At 40.7% G+C, this 21,247-nt stretch overlaps 3 protein-coding genes across 4 annotated transcripts; 1 reads left to right on the top strand and 2 right to left on the bottom strand.

Annotated features, from left to right (window-relative positions):
• Positions 1 to 577: 577 nt before the first annotated feature.
• On the bottom strand, positions 578 to 19,671 carry LOC148735559 (contactin-associated protein 1-like). Of its 2 annotated transcripts, none has more exons than XM_088755292.1 (4): positions 19,218 to 19,671; positions 14,123 to 14,439; positions 13,132 to 13,290; positions 578 to 2,441 (listed from the first exon to the last, which is right to left on the bottom strand). In XM_088755292.1, the coding sequence occupies exons 2-4, from the start codon at positions 14,427 to 14,429 to the stop codon at positions 1,819 to 1,821; spliced, it is 1,089 nt and encodes a 362-aa protein (XP_088611418.1). In that variant the 5' UTR covers positions 14,430 to 14,439; positions 19,218 to 19,671; the 3' UTR covers positions 578 to 1,818. The 2 variants fall into 2 exon arrangements, with proteins under 2 accessions (XP_088611418.1, XP_088611419.1); XM_088755293.1 differs by having other exon boundaries at positions 13,141 to 13,290; positions 19,218 to 19,668.
• Positions 5,422 to 13,125, bottom strand: LOC148735560 (uncharacterized). Its single transcript, XM_088755294.1, has 2 exons — positions 11,719 to 13,125; positions 5,422 to 5,550 (listed from the first exon to the last, which is right to left on the bottom strand). The coding sequence occupies exon 1, from the start codon at positions 12,816 to 12,818 to the stop codon at positions 11,730 to 11,732; it is 1,089 nt and encodes a 362-aa protein (XP_088611420.1). The 5' UTR covers positions 12,819 to 13,125; the 3' UTR covers positions 5,422 to 5,550; positions 11,719 to 11,729.
• LOC148735561 (uncharacterized) lies at positions 6,536 to 7,591 on the top strand. Its single transcript, XM_088755691.1, has one exon. The coding sequence runs from the start codon at positions 6,536 to 6,538 to the stop codon at positions 7,190 to 7,192; it is 657 nt and encodes a 218-aa protein (XP_088611817.1). The 3' UTR covers positions 7,193 to 7,591.
• Positions 19,672 to 21,247: the final 1,576 nt, after the last annotated feature.

The following is a 21,247-nucleotide window of genomic DNA, read 5'->3' as shown; positions in this document are numbered from 1 at the left end:
GGTCGAGGCGATAGCCGAGAGCGACTCCAGCTTCCTGAGTGCTTAGCAAACTTTCCAAGTGCATCCATAAGTTAATAGTGTACGCTGTGCTGATTACCATTCGTCTTACAGCAAAACATTGATATATTGTGGCAAAAGACTTCCCTTTATTTAACATTAAAATCTTACGTGACTAGAGAAAACAAGCGCCTGGAAACTAGTCTTTGCGTCTGCTCACGTCAGCAGCGTGTACCTATGGGAAAATGGTGGACACAGAGCGCGCACTTTCCTTTGGCCATGTTGCAGTAAAACTCTCTTGTCAGACGACTTGATGATTTTGAGACCCGTCCATTTCATCATTTATAGTAACATTAATTGAAAACTGTCAAGTCAACGAGCAATATTCAATTTAACTTTGCAGTTTCTTTCTTGACAGAAAAATCTTTCATGTGCTGCCTCTGTCTTAAACCAACAAGGAAAGTGCCAGTCTGAGATTTTGAAAGAAGAATATTCAAATTATTTCAACAATCTGATTTATCAAGTACAATCTGCTCAGAGTAGAGATTCGCGTTTTACTGAATTAATCAGTTATCATAAATGAGTTTGACGACACGAAGTCCTATCAAACTTTATTCTTTGAAAGTAGGGCTTGTAATTCCTATCTTTAAACATTTAACCATTACAATCTTAGATAAACATACTCCGAAAAGCTCTAGAAACAGCTTCCTATAATTGGGCTTGGGATGGTAAGCCATTGCTATGGTTACTGTAATCAAGTCAGACTCTGTTAATACTAGATTCACGTAAATTTGCTCAATGTAATTGGTCGATGTAACTCTGCGATTCTAGACGATTACACTATCCAATTACAACTTTATGGTACTGTTAGTGAAAAATAAGGCATTTTATCCAGTAATCAAACTCTAGGAAATTGTGAATGCTATAATAAATACTGTTATCCCTACACAAAACTGCATCATCCCCGATCTAGCATTCACAAGCTGAATGAAAATTTAACAGATATTTAAGCGACACTCTCGGCTTTTCCTCGTGTGCCTCTTACGCCACCGTCATTCCGTGATCTATTGCCCAATAGAAGCATCGCAAAATGAATTCTATTTGTTAAGCGAATGTTTGACTAATGTTAAAACTTTTCTTACTTCCTGCTTCTTTCACACAATAGACCCCCTACTTATTAAAACCCCCAAACGAAGTCTGTTATTGTCAGACGAAACGCATAAAAGATTAAATCAAGTTTTTTAAAATTTCATTTCGTGCAGAGCTACTCGCTAGTTTATCATTTAAAAAAGTTTTAAAAAAGTCCCCCCGATAAAACGCTCCTCAGCTGAATAGTAATTCAAAATTTAAGTGACACACTTGGGGGTGCAGCTTGTATTATCATTCTACGATCTATTACTGACCAGGCACAGCACACCAGGCAACCTGGAATCTATTTGTTTTGCACATGCATGATTGACTACCGTTAAATAATATAAGGATGGGTCAATACTGATACCAAATATTCGATACTGGCGGTACAGAGGTCTGATCGGAGAATATCGATACTAGCGAAAAGTTTCGATGCTTTCACTACTGCCCAAAATAACTCATTATTACTGCGTTTGTCACTCATCACCTCTTCTGGAAGTTTACATTGTCTTCATATAAAAGGGTTACATGAGTTTTCAGCTTACCAAATTACATTATGGCGGGCCCATTGACCACATCTTTTCAAACTAAATGAACGATTAAGTAAATATATCGATCGATCTCACATTCATTAGACACATGTCAAAAATCACAGTAATGTTTACGGAAAGAACAACGTTAATTGACTAATCAGGCGATTCCGTAACACTTGAATTTTCCCAAGGTATGGTAGCCCCGCTCGTTATACTTTTGATAGTGATAACCTGTGTCTCCAAACCTCAGCTGCTTAACCGGCAGATGAGTCCTGTTAGTAAGGACACCACTATCTGCACGCCATACATTATCATTTATATTACAGTTACAGTACACTGATGGTTTTGCACATGTGTTGGTAATTCCGCATGCACACATATGATTTTCAGGTGTTGCACCACTCCAGTAGGTCATTGCCACAGAATCACGTGAAACCCAAATGGCATCTTTCAAAATAGAACCGAGGCACTCGTACTTTATGAACTGCTCACAGTGCTGGGCAATGTTGACGAGGCTCACCAGCTGAGAAATGGTTGCTCCTTTGTAGTGTATGTCCCGTGAATATGATCTCGCACGTTCATATCCGTCCACCAGTGTCCGGCTCTCGCTGTCGTGACTTATTACAGTCAAGCCAACATCGTCCCTGTCACTCATGTCACAGGTGACATTAAATGCCGACAATCCTCCATCGCCATCGGGATCAATTAGGTATGGTCCAGTTTTGGCATTAGAATCGAGCTTCTTTAAGTGGCTGCAAGATTTTGGGAGCGCTGAAGAGACTGAGGAAAGAAAATTGGAAATGAAGGGTGTGTCAGTTTTCGCAAAATATTTTGTGGCCACTGCCTCCTGTAGGAGGCGAAGCTATATATGTTGCTGAGATCAGTAAGTGAGTGAGTGAGTGCGAAATGCATAAGTGCCTAAGTCGAGTGAGTGAGTGAGTGAGTGAGTGAGTGAGTGAGTGAGTGTAACAATAGAATTCTGATCTTGACCCAATTTTGACCGATGTTTCCACTGGGAGCCCACACAAGCGGCGTGTCTGGGCGTTTGTTCGAAATATAAAGAAATGTATGAGAGAATATTGAAGAGTCGTAATATCGTGTGACCTGGTGTGAGGTCTATGGCGCATCAGCAGATGAATTTCCGGCGCGAATAGGCCCCTGACTCCCCTCTCACATGAGGCATTTGAAACAGGGCATTGTTTACCATCATCCAATCAGCGTGGAGCAAACAGCGTGACGGTTGCTCCCTGGCACACCAAATCTGTGCCGCGGATGCCGATCGCTCGGAAAGCTGCAATTCTCGAAAGTTTTTCGCCGGTTAGCGCTTGGATTTTGATTGCATCTTCGATTGAATGACACGAGGAGAAGCGTCAACCTTTTAGTTTATCTGGTGTTCGATTTGGAAGCCGGGCGATTCTAGTTTCTGGGTGAAAATCGACTTCACGCTGGAGCGGTCGAAAATGAGCTTTCCACCCTTGTCTTCTTCTTATAACGTGAAGCAACACTCAACGCAGAATCTACCAAATCGCTCATATTCGCCATTTAGAACTACAGAAACGACAATACACAGCAAGTGAGGTAGGTTTACATTTATTTTGAGCCTAACATAGACATTCCTCGAGATAAGTTTACGATATTACGACTCTTCAATATTCTCCCATATATTTCTTTATATTTCGAACAAACGACCAGACACGCCGCTTGTGTGGGCCCCCTGTGATGTTTCCCAGTCATACTTATTGTTGTTTTTTGAATTATCGACATTCACACTCGACACACAGTTGATTTCTCTCCTTTTATGATTTCTGGATTATAGCCACAAGTACGATATGTTTTTAGTTTTTTCCGTGACACTATGGAAGATAGTAGAATGCGATAAACATCTTACAAGCATTTCAAGATTGTACGTGATTTAAAACAGAAGTTGTTCTTGCAGAAACATCTTAAAAGGTGTGATCTGTACTTCATTAAACTATAGGGAAAATTTTTTTCTTGGAAGAGAGAGCATTTTACTGTTTGAATCAGCAAATTGTGTGGATCCGGCGATATAATCATCTCAGTTCTTGCCGTACGTGACACCACAAAAGAAGATAAACATCTCAGAATAATTTCACAGTGGCATCCACCGACGCATAATTGTCGCACTGAAGCTTTTTTGCCCTTTTTTGTAAGTTTAAGTGAAAAATCTGTTAAAGGTAACGTCTAACAAGTGCAATCCCTGATTTGAACCGCTTACCAAATTTTTACGAATCGCCAAATTTTTGCCAATCCTAAAAGAACCCAACTTCCTGCCTCGAATGCTTCCACATTCTCTAACTGTCATGATATGCAAGATATGTCTGGATAAAATCCAGGTAAGTCTCGTTAATTTTTTCAATTCTATCTCGTCATCACTGTTCCAGGGATCCCATGAGATTTCAAAGCCGAGACAGTCACATGAGGAACAAACACTGAATGATGAATCACTATAATCAGTTTATTAATTGAAACCTGGTAAGTCAAACAGATTTACAAGACAAATATCAACTGAGGGTATAAGTATCTTCCCCACAATAAAAAGCATGAGGAACGGAGCAATGAGTGATGTAGGTATTACAATCTATGTATCAATTGGAACCTAAAACACCATATGAAGGTGTATGTAACATTAAAGTAATGTCAAGAAACATAAATGTTAAATAAAGCTTCTGTCTAGAAGACGTTTCGTTAAGGATAGTAGTACAAAAAACCATTTGCCAACAAGTCCAATTTCAGGACTAAACAGTCTTGAGAATAGCGGAAGCAAATGTGGAGGATTCCACAGGTTTGTCATAAAACTTATAAAAACATGTCGATGATGACCACCCAGCAATTTTCAGGATTTCTTGAATTGGAACAGAGGCTGTTTTAGCCTTTGAAGTAGCTGCTGCTCGTGTACTGTGTGGCTTAAATATTGTTGTGTCTACCCCAACAGAGATCATGTCAGTAAAACTGACAAAAAGTTTTGTTTCCGTACCCCTGAGAGGCTTTGTTCTCTTAAGATTTTCTTTTAAGCAAGTACAAACACAAAGGGATGGATTGGCTGGGTATTCTCTCAAAACAACTGTAGGTGCTTTGCAGCCTGGCCTGCTCTGTTTGATATGGGCAGTGAGCAGGAACTCGTAGCCATCAGGAAGTTCTTTCATACAGCCTGGTCCAATATCAAGGATGTGAAGACTCTGTCCTCTTTGTGCAGACACCAGAGCTATCAACATAATCAGCTTGTGGGTCAACATTTTGAGGTCAAGGCCATCCACAGGGCTTTTGGAAGCCAGATAATTTAACACCGGTTGAACGTCCCAAGTCGAGTGGTACCGTGGAACGGGTGGTGAGCCTTTGTATATGCCTTTCATAAATCTAGAAACAAGTGGGTGGCAACCAATAGTATTCTGGTCTTCAGAAAGGGTAATTGCTGATATGGCACTACGAGCATTGTTAATGGTAGTGTAGCTCAAGCCTTTCTCATGGAGGCTGACCAAGAAATCCAATACTGAGGTTAAAGGTGGGTTATAAGGATCAGCCTGTCGTTCACAACAAAAGTCAATCCACTGCTTGGTGTACAGTTTATATTGTTTCTGCGTCCCATCTGACCATGACTGCAAGATGGTTGTTGCAGCCTTCTCTGATTTGTTGCGCTGCTGGAGGCTTTTCCCGAGACCTTGCAAGCTATCAACTTTGGCTGCTTGCGAAGGGGGTGTAGAGCATTGTTGTGAGGTTGTGTCAAGAGATAGTCCAGCTGAGACAGCAACACCGGGTTGTCTATTAAAAGGTCAAGGAGCTTGTAAACCAAGGTTTTGTCTGCCAGAAAGGGACTAAGATTACACCAGTAGCTTGATCCTGTTCTACTTTTTGCAGACAAGTCGCTATCAGGCTGAAAGGTGGAAAAGCATAAAAGTACTGTTCTTTCCATTGCATGAATAATGCATTTACACATTTTGCATTAGGGTCTGGTTTCCAAGACACATACCTAGGTATTTTAAAACTAGGTCGGGAAGCAAAAAGATCTATTTCAAAAGGGCCCCACATTTCATTAATTTGATCAAACACATCTAGATGTAGAGACCATTCAGTGGAGGTGTGGAATACTCTAGATTCCGAGTGAGCTACTACATTGATGGAGCCTGGTATGTGGCAGGCACTGAGCCAAAGTTCCCTTTCAATACACCACAGCCAAATTTTCCGGGCCATGTTGTTGCAATTTGCAGATTAGATACCCCCCATTGCAAATATATAAGCTACTTTAGTAGTGTTATCAGATTGAATCCTAATGTGCTTCTGTCTCGCGTGATGACACAGAGACTTGAGACCTAACCAAACTGCTTTGAGCTCCAGGTAGTTAATACGAAACCCTTGCTCCTCCAAACCCCGAGGGCCACCAGTTTTCTATTCCTCATGCACTTCCCCCAGCCCTTAGTTGAGGCATCTGTTTTCAGGGTCATGTCAGGGTTAGGCTGAACAATCTTCTTAAAAGAAGAGTCCACATTATTTATCCACCAAGACAAATCTACTTTGGCATCCTTAGAAAAATATAATGGCCCATCATAATTACCCTTGCTAGCCTGCAGTGCAAGGACCTTATTGTTTTCTAGATTCCTGTAATACAATTCTCCAAATTGCACTGCAGGTAGACGAGACTATCAAGCCAATGACGTGGGTAGTTTCTCTGATGGTCACTGTAGTGTTTGTAAGGTACACTTCGTGTGCCATACATAATGTAGGTAAGCAGGTAGTGTAAGAGAGGATTGAATCATTAAAGAAGCATGGCAGATGTATGGATTAGATTCGTGTGTATCCATTTCCATCGACTTTAGAATGTGACATCAGGCGACGAGGATAGAAGTTACAGCTGCCCAGACATGGCGTCAATAAAGCTAGACGATTTAACGAGTGTGAAACCATTCGATCCACATGGTGAACCTTCAAGCGTGGGAAGGCGATGGCAGCGTTGGTTGAAAAGCTTGTCAGTTTATACCGATAGCAAAGGCTTGCTCATCCAAGTGGATAAAGCGGATAATAAAATTCAGAGGAGAGCTTTACTCCTTCATTCGGCCGGCAAAGCTGTTCAGGAAATTTTCGAAACGTTACCTGACACAGGTGAGGCGAAAGATTACGAAAAAGCGGTGAAGGCTTTGAACGATTATTTCATTCCAAAGGTAAATTCGACATACCAAAATCACCTGTTTCGCAGCATGGAACAAGAGGACGGCGAAACCGTGGCTCAGTTTGTTACACGATTGAGACACGTGGTCAAAGACTGTGACTACGGCGACCAAGCTGATAACCAGATTCGTGATCAAGTCTTGCAGCGATGTAAATCACATGAACTACGGAAGAAACTACTGGAAAAGGGTGAGCACTTAACCTTAGAGTTGTTACTTTCGACGGCAGCAAATCACGAGCGAGTTCGGTCACAGCTGGAAAATATGGAAGGCAAAAAGGACGTGAATTTCGTCCGTGACAAGCAAGAAGACAAAGGAAAGGAGTCTGCCAAGCGAGCATGCTACAGATGTTGAAAAGTAGGAAATTTTGGAAGGGACCCTGAGTGTCCCGCGAAAGGAAAAACTTTCCATGAGTGCGGAGTAGCTGACCATTTTAGCCCACAGTGTAAAACGAAAACAGCCAAACCTCCCAAACCTAGGCGTGAAGAGAAGACAAAAGGAAGGAAAACAAAGAGGTCAGTCAGGTATGTGAGAAGTGAGAGAGATGAAGATGAATATGCATTTACTGTGAATGCTGCTACATCACCTGAGAAAATAGATGTGACTGTGGGTGGAGTTGTAGTTGCGATGTTGATTGATTCGGGTGCAAGCACCAATGTGATTGACAAAAATCTGTGGTTAAAGTTAAAGCAAGACAAGATTAAGTGTGTGTCGAGAAAGAGTGATAAGAAGCTTTATGCATATGGCAGTAAACAGCCGCTGAAAGTTCTAGGAACATTCTCAGCATAAGCGAGAGTAGAGGGAAAAGAGGCCGAAGCTGGATTTGTTGTTATTAATGGCGAAGGGGCGGCACTGCTTGGATGAGAAACTGCCATAAAGCTTGGAGTGTTGAAAGTAGGAACCCAGATCTGCAATGTGACATGTAGTGAGACAATCATGTCTGATTACAAGGAGATCTTTGAGGGTGTGGGAAAGTTGAAAGATCTCCAAGTTAAGTTGTATGTGAATCCAGATGTACCCCCAGTGGCGAAACCAGTCAGGCGCCCCCCATTTAGTCTTCGAGACAAGGTTAAGGAGAAGATTGAAGAATTAATAGCCATGGACATAATTGAACCAGTAGAGGACCCAACCCCGTGGGTTAGTCCAGTTGTAGTAGTCCCAAAGCAGAATGACGAAATACGCCTTTATGTAGACATGCGCAGAGCTAACGAAGCCATTATCAGAGAACGTTATCCCATACCCACAGTGGACGAAGTGCTCCAAAGCCTCAACCAGAGCACAATGTTCAATAAACTGGATTTAAAATGGGGCTACCGCCAGTTAGAACTCCATCCAGATTCCAGAAGCATCACAACGTTCACTACACATTGTGGTCTTTACAAATACAAGCGCCTCATGTTTGGGATAAGTTCAGCTCCAGAAGTATACCAGCACGTCATCCGACAATCATTACAAGGCTGCGAAGGTGTTGCTTACATCTCAGATGATATCATCATTCATGGGAAGAACACTGAGGAACATGACAGAAGATTGCAGCGAGTTTTGAAAAGGCTGAAAGAGAAGAACCTCACACTGAATGCAGAGAAGTGTAAGTTCCATATGACCCAGATTGTCTTCATGGGACTGGTGCTAAGCAACAATGGTATTGGTCCTGCTGAAGACAAGGTAAAGGCGATCGTTGATGCAAGAGAACCGCAAAGCGCATCAGAAGTCAGAAGCTTTCTGGGACTGGCAAATTACAATGCCCATTTCATTCCGGACTTCGCTACAGCCGCGGAGCTATTGCGAAAGTTGACCAAAAAGGGTGTTCGTTTCGAATTTGGAGAAGAGCAGAAGAATGCATTCAATGAGCTTAAGAGGAGACTATCAAGTGCAGATAATCTTGGCTATTTTGATAAAGATGCCAAGACACTAATCATAGCAGATGCAAGCCCGGTGGGCCTCGGTGCGATCCTCATCCAAGAGCAGCAAGGCAGGAAAAGAGTCATTAGCTACGCAAGTAAGAGTTTAAGCGCGGTGGAAAGGCGTTATTCGCAAACAGAAAAAGAAGCCTTTAGCTGTCGTATGGGCACGTGAACGATTCCATGTGTGCTTGTACGGCATTGAATTAACACTGTATACTGATTATAAGCCGCTGGAAACAATCTACTCGAGCAGGTCCAAACCGTGTGCACGAATCGAAAGATGGATCCTGCGATTACAGCCATTTAAATTCCAAGTCAAATACCTACCTGGCGAGCAGAATCTTGCTGACCCATTGTCACGCTTGTTGCATGCGAATGGACAAGCAGAACCATCACCGGCGCACAAGGTGTCCGATGAATTTGTCAGGTTCGTCGCAGCAACCGCTACTCCTCAAGCGATGACAACACGTGAAATTGAAGAAGCCTCATCAGAAGACAGAGAGTTTGTGGAACTGCGCCAGTACATTAAAGATGGAAACTGGAAAGGTGACCAGCATAAGCAGTACGTACCAGTATGTAGCGAACTGTGTGTTATTGGCAAGCTGATCCTTCGTGGTACCAGGATTGTCATACCGAGCAAGCTGAGACCTCGAGTATTGAACCTTGCCCATGAAGGACACCCAGGAATTGTCAGTATGAAGCAGAGGTTACGATCAAAAGTCTGGTGGCCTGGAATCGACAGGGAAGCCGAGAAGTTTTGCAAAACTTGTTATGCCTGTCAGCTTGTAAGCAGCCCAGCAAACCCAGAGCCAATCAAGTCAACACCATTACCAAGTGGCCCCTGGCAAGATTTGGCCATTGACCTGTTAGGCCCATTACCCTCAAGAGAATCTGTCTTAGTCATCATTGATTACTTCAGCAGATACTATGAAGTAGAAGTCATGCGTTCCACAAAGTCAGAAAAAGTCATAGAGTGTTTGGAGAAAATCTTCACCACGCATAGACTACCTCAGTCACTCAGAAGTGACAACGGTCCACAATTTTTAGATCTGAAGTATTTGAACAGTATTCAGAGGATAACGGTATAGAACACAGGAAGACCACCCCACTATGGCCACAAGCGAATGGCGAAGTGGAAAGACAAAACAGGTCCCTCCTCAAGAGGATGAAAATAGCTCAAGCTGAGGGGAAAGAATGGAAGACAGAAGTGCGCAAGTACTTGGTAGCATATAGGTCAACCCCTCACACTATCACAGGTGTGAGCCCAGCGGAACTCTTGATTGGCAGAAAGATGCGTTCTAAATTACCTGAACTGAAAGAGGAGAGTACAGAGAGCGAGATGCGAGACAGAGATGGCAAAATGAAAGCCAAAACCAAATGGTATGCAGACAAGAAGAGGAATGCCCACGAGTCTTACCTAGCTCCAGGTGATCAAGTGTTAGTCAAAGAAGAGCGTAAAAATAAATTATCAACATCATTTGCTCCTGAGCCTTACGATGTTATCACCAAGACTGGAAACAGTGTTTTTATTGAATCACCATACGGCATTCAACTAATGCGAAACACAACCCATGTAAAGAAGTATGAGGAGATATCACAGAACCCGGGGAAACAGCTTCAACGCTTGATGTTACTGATCCTGTGGAACCGGAAGCATAACGAGAAAAACTGAGCAGCCCGGTTGTGACGAGACCGATTAGAGTCAGAAAACCGCCGGAAAGATTTAAAGACTTTGTTATGACTTGAGTGTCATTATCAAGGACTATGTTTTGACTTGAGTGCCATTATCAGAAACTTAGTCGTGAGTTAATGTCATCATTGACTGTTACTGTTCATAAGGGGAGGATGAATGATTTTGTGGCTAGCCGTTTTATGAGTTTCAATTGCACTAGGCTTTAAGCGACTCTCCGTTGTGTTCACATCTTAGGATCGTCGTGGCTTTAATGAAAAAGGAAGGGATGTAGTGTTTATAAGGTACACTTCGTGTGCCATACATAATGTAGGTAAGCAGGTAATGGAAGGGAGGATCGAATAATTAAAGTAGCATGGCAGATGTATGGATTAGATTCGTGTGTATCCATTTCCATCGACTTTAGAACGCGACAGTCACCTCAGTTTTTTGTAGTAAATTCTGACAGGCTATACGTACGCGTGCAGCTTTGGTAGGGGAAAGTCTAATTGTCATAAGAATATTGCTAAGTAAAAACCCAAGAAATTCTATTTCTTGTGTTGGAATAAAAACTGATTTCACAGGATGAATTACGAATCCCAGGTTTTGGAATGTGTCAATCGTGTCCTGGAAATTCCTCTTACAAGCAGTATAGTCATATCCTAATAAGAAAGAGTCATCTATGTGCCCCATGGTAAACAGGTTTTAAAATTTTTGTGAACAACCAGGGGGCACAAGCGAGGCCATTGGGTAGGTATGTGTATTGATAATAACTCCCTTGCCACTCAAATTTTAAATGTTTCCTGTCCTCTTTAGCAACAGGGTCAGAATAGTATACGTCCTTTAGGTCAACTGAAGGCATAAAGCACCCCGGACGCATGAGTTTAAGAGCTGTTTGAGTAGTGTCCATTTTGAAATGGTGGTACGAGACAAATTCATTAAGAGGTTTGAGATTTAAAATCATTCTGTAGCTGTCATCTTTTTAGGCGCACAAATATAGTTGAGAGGAATTCCCCCTCTACATATTCAGTTTGTTCCAAAACTCCCTTACAGAGAAGTGTAGATATTTCTTCACTAATTATCTCCCTTTCACCAGGTGAGAAGTGGATTTGTTTTGGTGGGTGAGGTTGGACGGGGGTATTAGCTTCAAACTCAATATGGTAGTGCTTTATGGTATCAAGTATGACTTGGTCATTTGTCAAAGATTCCCTGGAACCAACATGGTCCTTCAGCTGTCCTGCTACAAAAATACGGACCATTTGATGCAAATAGTCCCCATCCATAAATGATTTAGGATGTATCCTCACCTGCTTATCGTTTAATCTTTGTTGTTGGATTGGCTGGGTTTTTTCGGGGCACTCTTGAGTCCCTGGCTGTACCCTAAAAAAGGGCGTGTCTGAGATGTTTTCTGGCCAGTAGATGTCCAGTGGTATGGTTTGAAATTTGAGGATCGAAATTTCTGCCTCCCAGCCTTTAGATAGTTATGGCTGGATGCGCGGGTGTCAGAGGTCCTTTGCATCTGCTGGCCCGCCTTCTTTGCATTTGCCATATCCTTTAGATGTTTTGACAATTCATCCCCAAATAGCTTTGTAGAGGGGTTGATGTCCTCTTTGCATAACCTTGTGAAAGGGGGGTTGAGGTCGGGCTTGATTAGCTCTCGTCGTTTCATATTAAGTTTATAATTGCACTTGGCATTAGCCACAAGGGCAATGCTGTCCATGACCTGGTCCAGGACCTGACGGACGTTAGTGGGTCTGCCAGTTTGAAGGTCTTTTACCAACTGGTCCCCCAAAATCGACAGGAATGATAAACCCTGAACAAGCAATTTTTGCACCTTCTGAAAAGCAAGGTCAACTGTTCTGCTCCTCCTGGGAAACAGATCCCAAACCTCCTCGTTAATTGTTGTAGTACACAGGAACTTACAGCCTGGTGGAGGGTATTTATCAACTCTTTCCTTCACCGTTTCTGGTGAAAGACCTCCAGAAGCCATGTTATCAATTAGACTGGCAACCTTCTCTGTTATGGCAGGAGATTTATCGTTGGTCTGTACAAATGCCTGAGTCAGGCTTTCGAGGACATCATTCTGCTTTTGTGAGTCAGAGCCAGCAGATTCTTCCACCACGCAAGAGTCGCTCGGGTCGAGCACATTATTTAACGTGGCAGTAAAATTTAGTTGTGTATTGCTCATGTTTGAGTCTTCCTTTTCTGCCTCCTCGTCTGATTCAGGACGAAAGAGGATGTCGTCCTTAAGACTGGCGAGCATCGCTGTCTGCTTTTCTGAAGCTTTGGTCAATTGTTCCAAAGTATCGTTAAGTCCTTTGAGGATCGCCGCCATGGTGTTCTGTGAAGGTTGGTCTACAGCATCGTTCGAGCACTGAATATCGGGTTCTAAACCTGGTGTAGTCATTCTAGTTGTTTTCTACCCAGTGATCTTATTGCAGACCCGATATTAAGAAACTTGAAGGTAAAAATAGAAGAATTTCTTCGCATAAGCAGTCACCGTGCTAAACTGATTTGCGCGCGAAAAGCACTGGTTATACGCATGCGTCTAGCTATCTCATGGGATCCCTGGGGCAGCGATGACGAGATAGAATTAAATCACGATACGCGAGAAAAAAAATTGCGCAATCACGCTTCACCTAAAAAGTATAGAGGACCCTCTTTAAAGTTGTTTACCTATTATGCGTTTTACAATGTAATCGTTAAAACAAATACCTCACCCTCCTTACCAATAGAGCTTATGTCGCACTGTCTCTTCTGTGCCTTCCCATTCCCAGATCGATCCAACCAATACATGCCGTTTCTGGAATTTGCGCCTTCACCTCTTAATATTTCTCCGCAAGACTCGGCTGGTAACTCCTGAATACTACCTAAAGGAACTGAGATAAAATGGACATGGCTTTCAAGTTGCCATAAATTTTAAAGAGAAAGGGCTGAAAAAGTGTACATGCAAAATCGAAACAAAACCACTGTCTAGAATATATTCCTGTGAAATTCGCTTGATCTTTGCAGTTCCGTGCCACATGATATGGCGTCCATAATTAGTTTCTAACGAGTTAAGGTTACAAGAGAAAAAGTCCGGATCATTGATATCCGGATAATCGAGGTTCGACTGTACTAACCTCCACGGGTAAAATATGGCCAAATGTTGTTCTTATTGTTGTTGTTTTTGTTTTTTCTATCCAATCACAGAAAAATAATTTTAGCTTACTCTTTAAAAATATGAAATTAAAAACTTTAAAAGGGCACAAATTATTACAAAAGGGGTATTTTCTAAAAAAGGTTAATAATTTATTCGTGTCTCTTCATCTCTGTCGGCGATAACTCCCTTGCGGCCGTTTCGCGGTAAAAAGCTTCGCCGAGAGATCTCTAATATTTCAACGCAACTTTAATTGCACTCGCCTTTGAGTACTGTATTTTTCGAAAGGAGGTGGGTCAATTTATCATTTATAAATCATTGAGAAGAGAAAAAGTGTAACAATAGAATTCTGTCTTCACCCAGTTTTGACCCGATGTTTCCCAGTTCTACTTATTGTTTTTTTTTTCTGAGTATCTTAGTCGTTCGACATTCGCAATCAATACAAGTTGAGTTCTCTCCTCTTGTGACGTCTGACTTATAGCCACTAGCAAATTAGCCATGACACGAGTGAAGACAGAAGAAAGCAATAAATATCTCACGATCATTTCATGCTCTAAAAAGAAAATACACACCTCTACCGTTCAAACGTTTGGCGTAAAACCGAGCAGGATCAGCTTGGAAATTTTTAGGCCTTGCCTCCTTCGTACGATTGTTTAATTCACAAATCTTCTCCTCGATATTGTAATTATAGCTCTGGCAAATGCGTTCTTTTTCGCACTCAACATCACACATGTAAGGACCCGTTACATATATCTTCTTGAAGACGAAGCCCTTAAGAGCTGTTCCAATCGGAGCTATTCTGGCCGTACATTGATCATCAGCAGTTCCCAAGTTCATCATGATAGCGAGGTGAAGATGAAGAGTAATTCTCCACGTCATCGTACTCCCCCTGTTGATATTGCATCGGCAGAATTTTCAATTTGAAAATTCAAAACTTAGGAGCCCTTAGGGTAGGGTCTAATGTTTGTTGCGGGCAAGCCTTCATCATTAGTGCTTCTCTATGAGCGTTTTACGCCCGCGGGAAAGAGAGAGTTCTGTAAGACTGACAAATCTCTTTCCGACCTGTCTCAAATGTTCTCGTGGGCGGAGAACACGCGTCCTGCAGCGCTAATAAGGAGGTTTTGCACACAGGCTATATCTTTTAGGGTTAGGGTAGAGGTTTAGATACTCGGCCCTTTGTTATTTATCGTCTTCCTCAACGACTTACCCTTTTATCTTACTTCATCTACTATTGATTTGTACGCTGACGATACAACGATGACTTCCTTTGCGAATTACAGCTCAATTGTTAGACTAGAGCAGAACTTGAATTCCTCAGTTGTTGAAATTGCCGAATGGGCAGCTTCCAACAAACTTCCGATCAACGAAAGCAAGACCAAACCCATACTCATTACTGGTAAAGGTCGCCTCAAAGATCAATTACGAGATGGCTTGATTGAAAAAGATACGATCTTGCCTGCCCATGACACAAAGACTATTGGTAGAGCGCTGCACTAGTATCGCAGAGGTCAGCGGTTCGAATCCCGTACAGGCCTGAATTTTTTCAGGTCTGATTTTCACTATTGCTTAAATAGTGCTCTTACTGCGAGGATCGTGCACAAATACGTTTCTATAACCGCAGTTCAGATATATGAATTTCATATATTTGTTGTGTTTGATTATTGTACTATAACTCTATGATTAGATCGGTCCTGCTTTATGTCAGCTCAATCGATCTGGACTAGCTATAACTGCAGTAATCGTAACCTCACAACACCACGATGATGAAGACGTATTTATTGGGTACGAATGATGTTGACGTTATGTGGGTTGAAACTTAAAAACAATAAATGAATACGAAATTACAACAATTGACTAATAAAAGTGACAGTAAAGAAATACACTGAACGAACTGAATAAACTTGAAATGACAATACTTACATTGTTACGATTTCTACGAAACTGCTGGACGAATATAAACTTCCAAAAGGAGAAAATAAGGTGAACTGGATTAACTGCTCAAAGCGAACTACTGTATGACTAACGGAAGACTAAACTCTGAACTTGAGAAAAACTAATTTATACATGCGAAAACGACTAGCTAACTTAAAGTGCAATTAGCGCCTATATTACGAAAGAAACTAATTAACGAAGATACGTGACACAGAAACAACAGAAGCTAACTGACCAGCGAAAAAATACTAACGAACGACGAGAAGCAGCGGCAACACAAAAGGACGCCCTAATGATTGATTGAATGAGAAAAAACAAAAACAAAAAAAAACATTCCGCACGCTAAGACCCTACACAAGCTGTAGCAAGGAGTGTCTAGGTCGGGTTTTAAAGCTTCAGAAACGAGCAGCCAGGGTAATTTCTGATGCTGATAACCAAGCGTCTAATGTCAAGCTGTTCAATACACTTCAGTGCCTCCCATTTGTATGAAGAATCTAAAATAGCTAAATGCTACGTTGCGTACAAACTTATCAAGCGTGAAGTACCCCTTTATACTGAAGGCTCTTTAATACTTAATAGCCAGCAACATAATCGTCCTACAAGATATAGCAACACTTATTTTATTTGCCCAAGATTTAATCGTATGACCGAAGGCGGTAGATCATTCGCAGTCACTCCCTGTAAACTTTGGAATAGCTTAAGTCTAGAACTCGGGAACTCTGTATCATCAGAATCTTTTAAGAACAATTATAGAAACAACTTTCTTAATGTACAACAGAAAATGCATCATTTTATAGTCTAACATATAATTCATCACATTTTATTTTTACTCGTAATTCGATCGTTTTCTTATTAGACAGATATTCCTAGTTTTTATTGATAGTTACGTCAGAATTCAACATACATTGCTTGTTAGAATTTTTTAAATAGAGAACCACAAGTTTATTGACTTGAACTATTCCGTGCCACCCTCTATAAATAAATTTTATCTATCTAGAAAGTAGGATACGGGGTGACCTGCCCTATTTTTTATAGCTTTTTGAGCCAATTGTCTTCTCTGCACTGATACCACGTCACAAGTTGCGAAAAAAATTCCAATAATTGACATTGTTTCATCATTCCACTTTTAGGCCATTTCACCCATACTAGGACAAGGATACTTGAAAAATATCCCATGCTATTACGCTGTAGAAAGGGAAAAAATTAAGAAGGAATGAAGAGCAATTCAAAAATATAAACGTTCCAAACTTCGACCTTTTTTTAGCTTTCACATTTTACGCAACGATCTTTCAATCGCATCACATGTTGGTCATAAAGAACACTTAAAATGGTTTCGTCACTTTGTGCTGTTTTCGTAATTCTAGCTCTATCTATCTTCGAGATAGAATAAACATATGAAAATCATATATTTTGAACTGCGGTATTTGATACGTATGATGCACGATCCTCGCAGTAGATAGCGCTATTTAAGCAAAAGCGAAAATCAGACCTGAAAAAAATCAGGCCTGTACGGGACTCGAACCACTGACCTCTGCGATACTAGTGCAGCGCTCTACCAATTGAGCTAACGAGCCAACTGAGAGCAGGCCGTTAAGTTGATTCGTAATGAACCCGTGAAAGTGATAAATGAGATAGAATAAACATATGAAAATCATATATTTTGAACTGCGGTATTTGATACGTATGATGCACGATCCTCGCAGTAGATAGCGCTATTTAAGCAATAGCGAAAATCAGACCTGAAAAAAATCAGGCCTGTACGGGACTCGAACCACTGACCTCGCTATTGCTTAAATAGCGCTATCTACTGCGAGGATCGTGCATCATACGTATCTATCTATCTTCGTAATATCTTTTCAAAAATTAAGAGCGTTTTCACAAGAAGTTGTTTTGGTGTAAAATATAAACTTGGGCGCTATACATATTTAAAACACGTTTACCTTTTCAAACGTATGGAAAGATTTTGCAAATGAGGAAGAATCACAAAATCTCCTCATGCCCCAGAATCAAGGGAAGTTTCAATTTTACTGTTATCGCGTAGCACCTTGTTCTCATATAAACTAAGTACTGAGCAATGTTCATAATTTCATCTCTTTACACATACGTAAAATTTTGCTCAGTCGAGTCGGCTCAGTCGCACCGGGAGCTTATTCTCTGTGACAGTCGTGTTCAGACTTCTTCTTCTGAACTTACGGTGACTAAAGACTCGAGGTCGCGTAAATTTCAAACACCTCGAAATGGCTCTGAATGAATCAAAGGTGTAAGGGGAGACTTGAGAAAATAATCAAATGTAAGTAAATTGGGCGAGGAATCGAGGATTGATACTTAATTTTCACTTAATATTCAGTTGATTTACTTCGTGAGAACCCCTTATCGTGGTTAGAATATAGTGAGACGAGTATTTCTGATAATTTGATAATTTGCCACAACTCGGTAAAGATTCATCGCATTATCCTTCTCCAAGCATAAAAAATAAACGAAAATATTCGAATTCCATACACACACACACGCACACACACACACGCACACACACACACGCACACACACACACTCACACATATATACACACACAGGAAAATAAGGCGCATCCCTTACAGCTTTGGTGCGCACAATTCAGGCGCGTCCGGATTCGTACCTTAAATTTCCATCAACAGAAACGACTTGAAAATCAAATATTGATAATTCAAAAAATTAATTTTACCGAAACTGAGGCAACAAGAAGTAGAATCAGCTCTGCTGAGCTTGAGCAATATTTGAGAAGCATCTGCAGTAAGTATCTAACGTCTAAAGAAGCTCATCTTAGTTCAAAGTTTTAATCAGCTATAGTTTTAGAAATATAGAGTCGCCTCAGCCAGGTCTGTCATGTTGAAAGACTCAATATTAAAAAATTGAGAAAAATCTGCCCTCTCCACAGATTCTTTCATAATTCTATATACAAAACAATTTAGTTTGCGTGACTTCAGCCACTGCGTTTCTGAATTCTGAAAGATCAGACACCCCTACCACTCGCTAATTTCATGGCATTCAAATTAGCGTGAACAACTGGGAACAGATGCGAGTACATGCGAAGCCTCATGTCACATCCCTGACGAAATTACCATCTAAATAAAAATTTTGTTCATTGTATCTTAATATGTCTTTCATCATACTCAAAAACACCCAAAGCTTACCAAGTATATATTCTGCAGTAAATTCTTAAGTATTTTTGCCCAGCTTTGTTTATTCTACTGTTATTTTTAGTTCTGAATCTGGTTATAAATGATGCAAAAATTGGTAATCGGTCCCTTATTTCTAAATTTTTAATTCCAAGTATACTAATAATCCCAAAGGAAGCTTGCGGTCAAAAATCGACTTTCCCCTCGGGATTTTACATGGTTCGAGGCGAAACAATCGTTTGTGTCCTTCTCTCAGCTTTGACGCAATAGTTAAAGTTCCAAGAAGTAATAAAATTTGTCGCAAGCTGCTGTTACACCGTTAAAATGCTTTCCTGATGGATGAAGACTAATTTCCTTGTAGGTTATGTTATGTTATGGTACCTTTGATTAGTTATAGTTTTAGAAATATAGAATTGTCCGTTCAGCCAGATCTTTCATATTGAAAGACTCAAGATCAAAAACACTAAGGAAAATCTGCCCTCTCGACAGAGTCTCTTATAATTCTATATATAAATGGTTTTAGATATAAAGGATTAGAAAATGCAGTGAGGCAGAAAATATTTAAGTGTCTCTTCCTTACCTTATAAAACGTAATTCTTTTTGGAAGGGTTGAAGATGTTCAACGCCCGAAGAACGTATTGTGTTAGATTCACAAAATGATTCCACTCTCTTTCCTTTTGTCGCACAGTCACAGATCACAGATGACGTCAAGATCTGTGGTAAGAACAAAAGAGCACCATACGAAGCGCAGGCGAGAGTGACAGTGCTGTCACTGCAGCATCAGTTTTAGCCTTTTGTTTGTAACCAAATTGTGAAAACATCAAATAGTTTATATTTGTTTTTCGCACAGGATAACAAGGGAAAAGAAGCAAAATTACGAGTACTCCTCAGAACGTTCAACAGCCTGAAGATTTAATTTAGTCACATTTTTCCTCGAGCGTTAATTACTCTTATATTTTCCCAAGTTTTTAGCTACTCAATCTGAGCATATAGCATAAACAATCGCGAAAGGTGGGCGGATCAGAGAAAAAAATCTATTTTTCATGGCTTCAGCCGCTGCGTTACTGAATTCAGAAAGATCAGACACACCGACCATTGGCTAATTCCATGGCATTCAAATTATTGTGAACAACTGGGAACATATGTGAGTACATGCGAAGCCTCGTGTCACATTCCCGACGAAATTACCATCTAAATTAAAATTTTTTTTATTGTCACTTTATTTGTCTTCCATCATACTCAAAAATACTCGAAGCTTACCAAGTATATATTCTGCAGCAAATTCTTAATCATTTTTTCCCAGTTTCGTTTGTTCTATTGTTATTTCTAGTTCTGAATTAGGTTATAAATGATGCAACAATTGGTAATCGGTGCCTTATTTCTTAATTTTTATTTTCGAGGGCACATGTAATTCCAAAAGGAAGCTTGCGGTCATAGAATTTGTTGCAAGCTGCTGTTATACTTGAAATGGCTTTCTTGACAGATATGGAATAATTTTCTTCTAATTGGTTATATCAACTAAGTTGAAATTGTAAATTGGCCACCACAACGAATCGTTACGGTGGCCAATTTACAATTTCAACTTAGTTGATATAACCAATTATCTTGTTACCCCCACCGACGCAGCACCACAGTTTCTTTAGAAACTTTCAGCCTTCATAATTTTCTTGTAGGTTAGGAATTGACGGTTAGATATTACTTTTCTCCGCGTCTGAAAGCGATTTGAAACAGAAATAAGATCATCCATTTAGTTCAATTTTCCATTATCAAATGGATGGAATAGCTACAGAAAAGGACTCTTACACTCGTTCATAAGGCCTTTGTTAGGTCAGTCCAGAAATGTTATATAAGGTCAGGGAATCGGCTGCATCTGAGAATGGAACGGTTTACAAGAGGACAATTATGAACTGAAAACACAAGACAGAGCAACTACGATCCATAGATGAATAATAAATAGAATTCGATCAATTCGAAGAAAGGTTTTCTGAAGAGTCTGAGGCTTCGACTTAAATGATGTCTTTTGATAATTCAGTTGAGTGGCAGCGTATAATTTAGTTAATATTTTGAAACCAAACATGTGGGATGTCTTTTTAGTTGTTTGGAAGTCAGGCAACGTTCGTAAAGCCGACGTTGATCCATGTAGTACATTGGTGAACAATATGGCGAAAACTTTCCTTAAAAAGACATGTACAGGAAAAATGTCGGCAACTGAGTCTTTCCCACGCTTTAATGGCTGGCCGAGATAGATTAAAGGTTTGACAAGTTAAAAATTACTTTACCCGACGAACCCTACGTTTTAGGTGACGGTGAGTGAAGTTTGTGGAGATGCTTGTACTTTTTTTTTAAACAAAGCTTGACTCTGAGCCGTAACTTACACTTCCCGACGAAGATATTTCCCACCTCAACGGCTGATTCGTTTTTTAAGGTTCCTTGCATCCCAGAACGGGCTTCACCAAAGCAAAATCAACACACAGGCAAAAGAAAAGAGCATATCCATGATATACGATTTTACCGTTTTAACTGTTGTAGAAAATCAACGGTAGAGGTTATTTGCAAAACATATTTCGCACGTGAAGGAATTCAACGACCCGCGTGGCCTAGGGAGCCCGC

The sequence above is a fragment of the Stylophora pistillata genome, chromosome 3 (genome assembly GCF_964205215.1).
Source record: "Stylophora pistillata chromosome 3, jaStyPist1.2, whole genome shotgun sequence".
In the NCBI taxonomy this organism is placed as follows: domain Eukaryota; kingdom Metazoa; phylum Cnidaria; class Anthozoa; order Scleractinia; family Pocilloporidae; genus Stylophora; species Stylophora pistillata.
The sequence above is the reverse complement of the archived record's forward strand: the minus strand, read 5'-3'. Positions and strand labels throughout refer to the sequence as shown.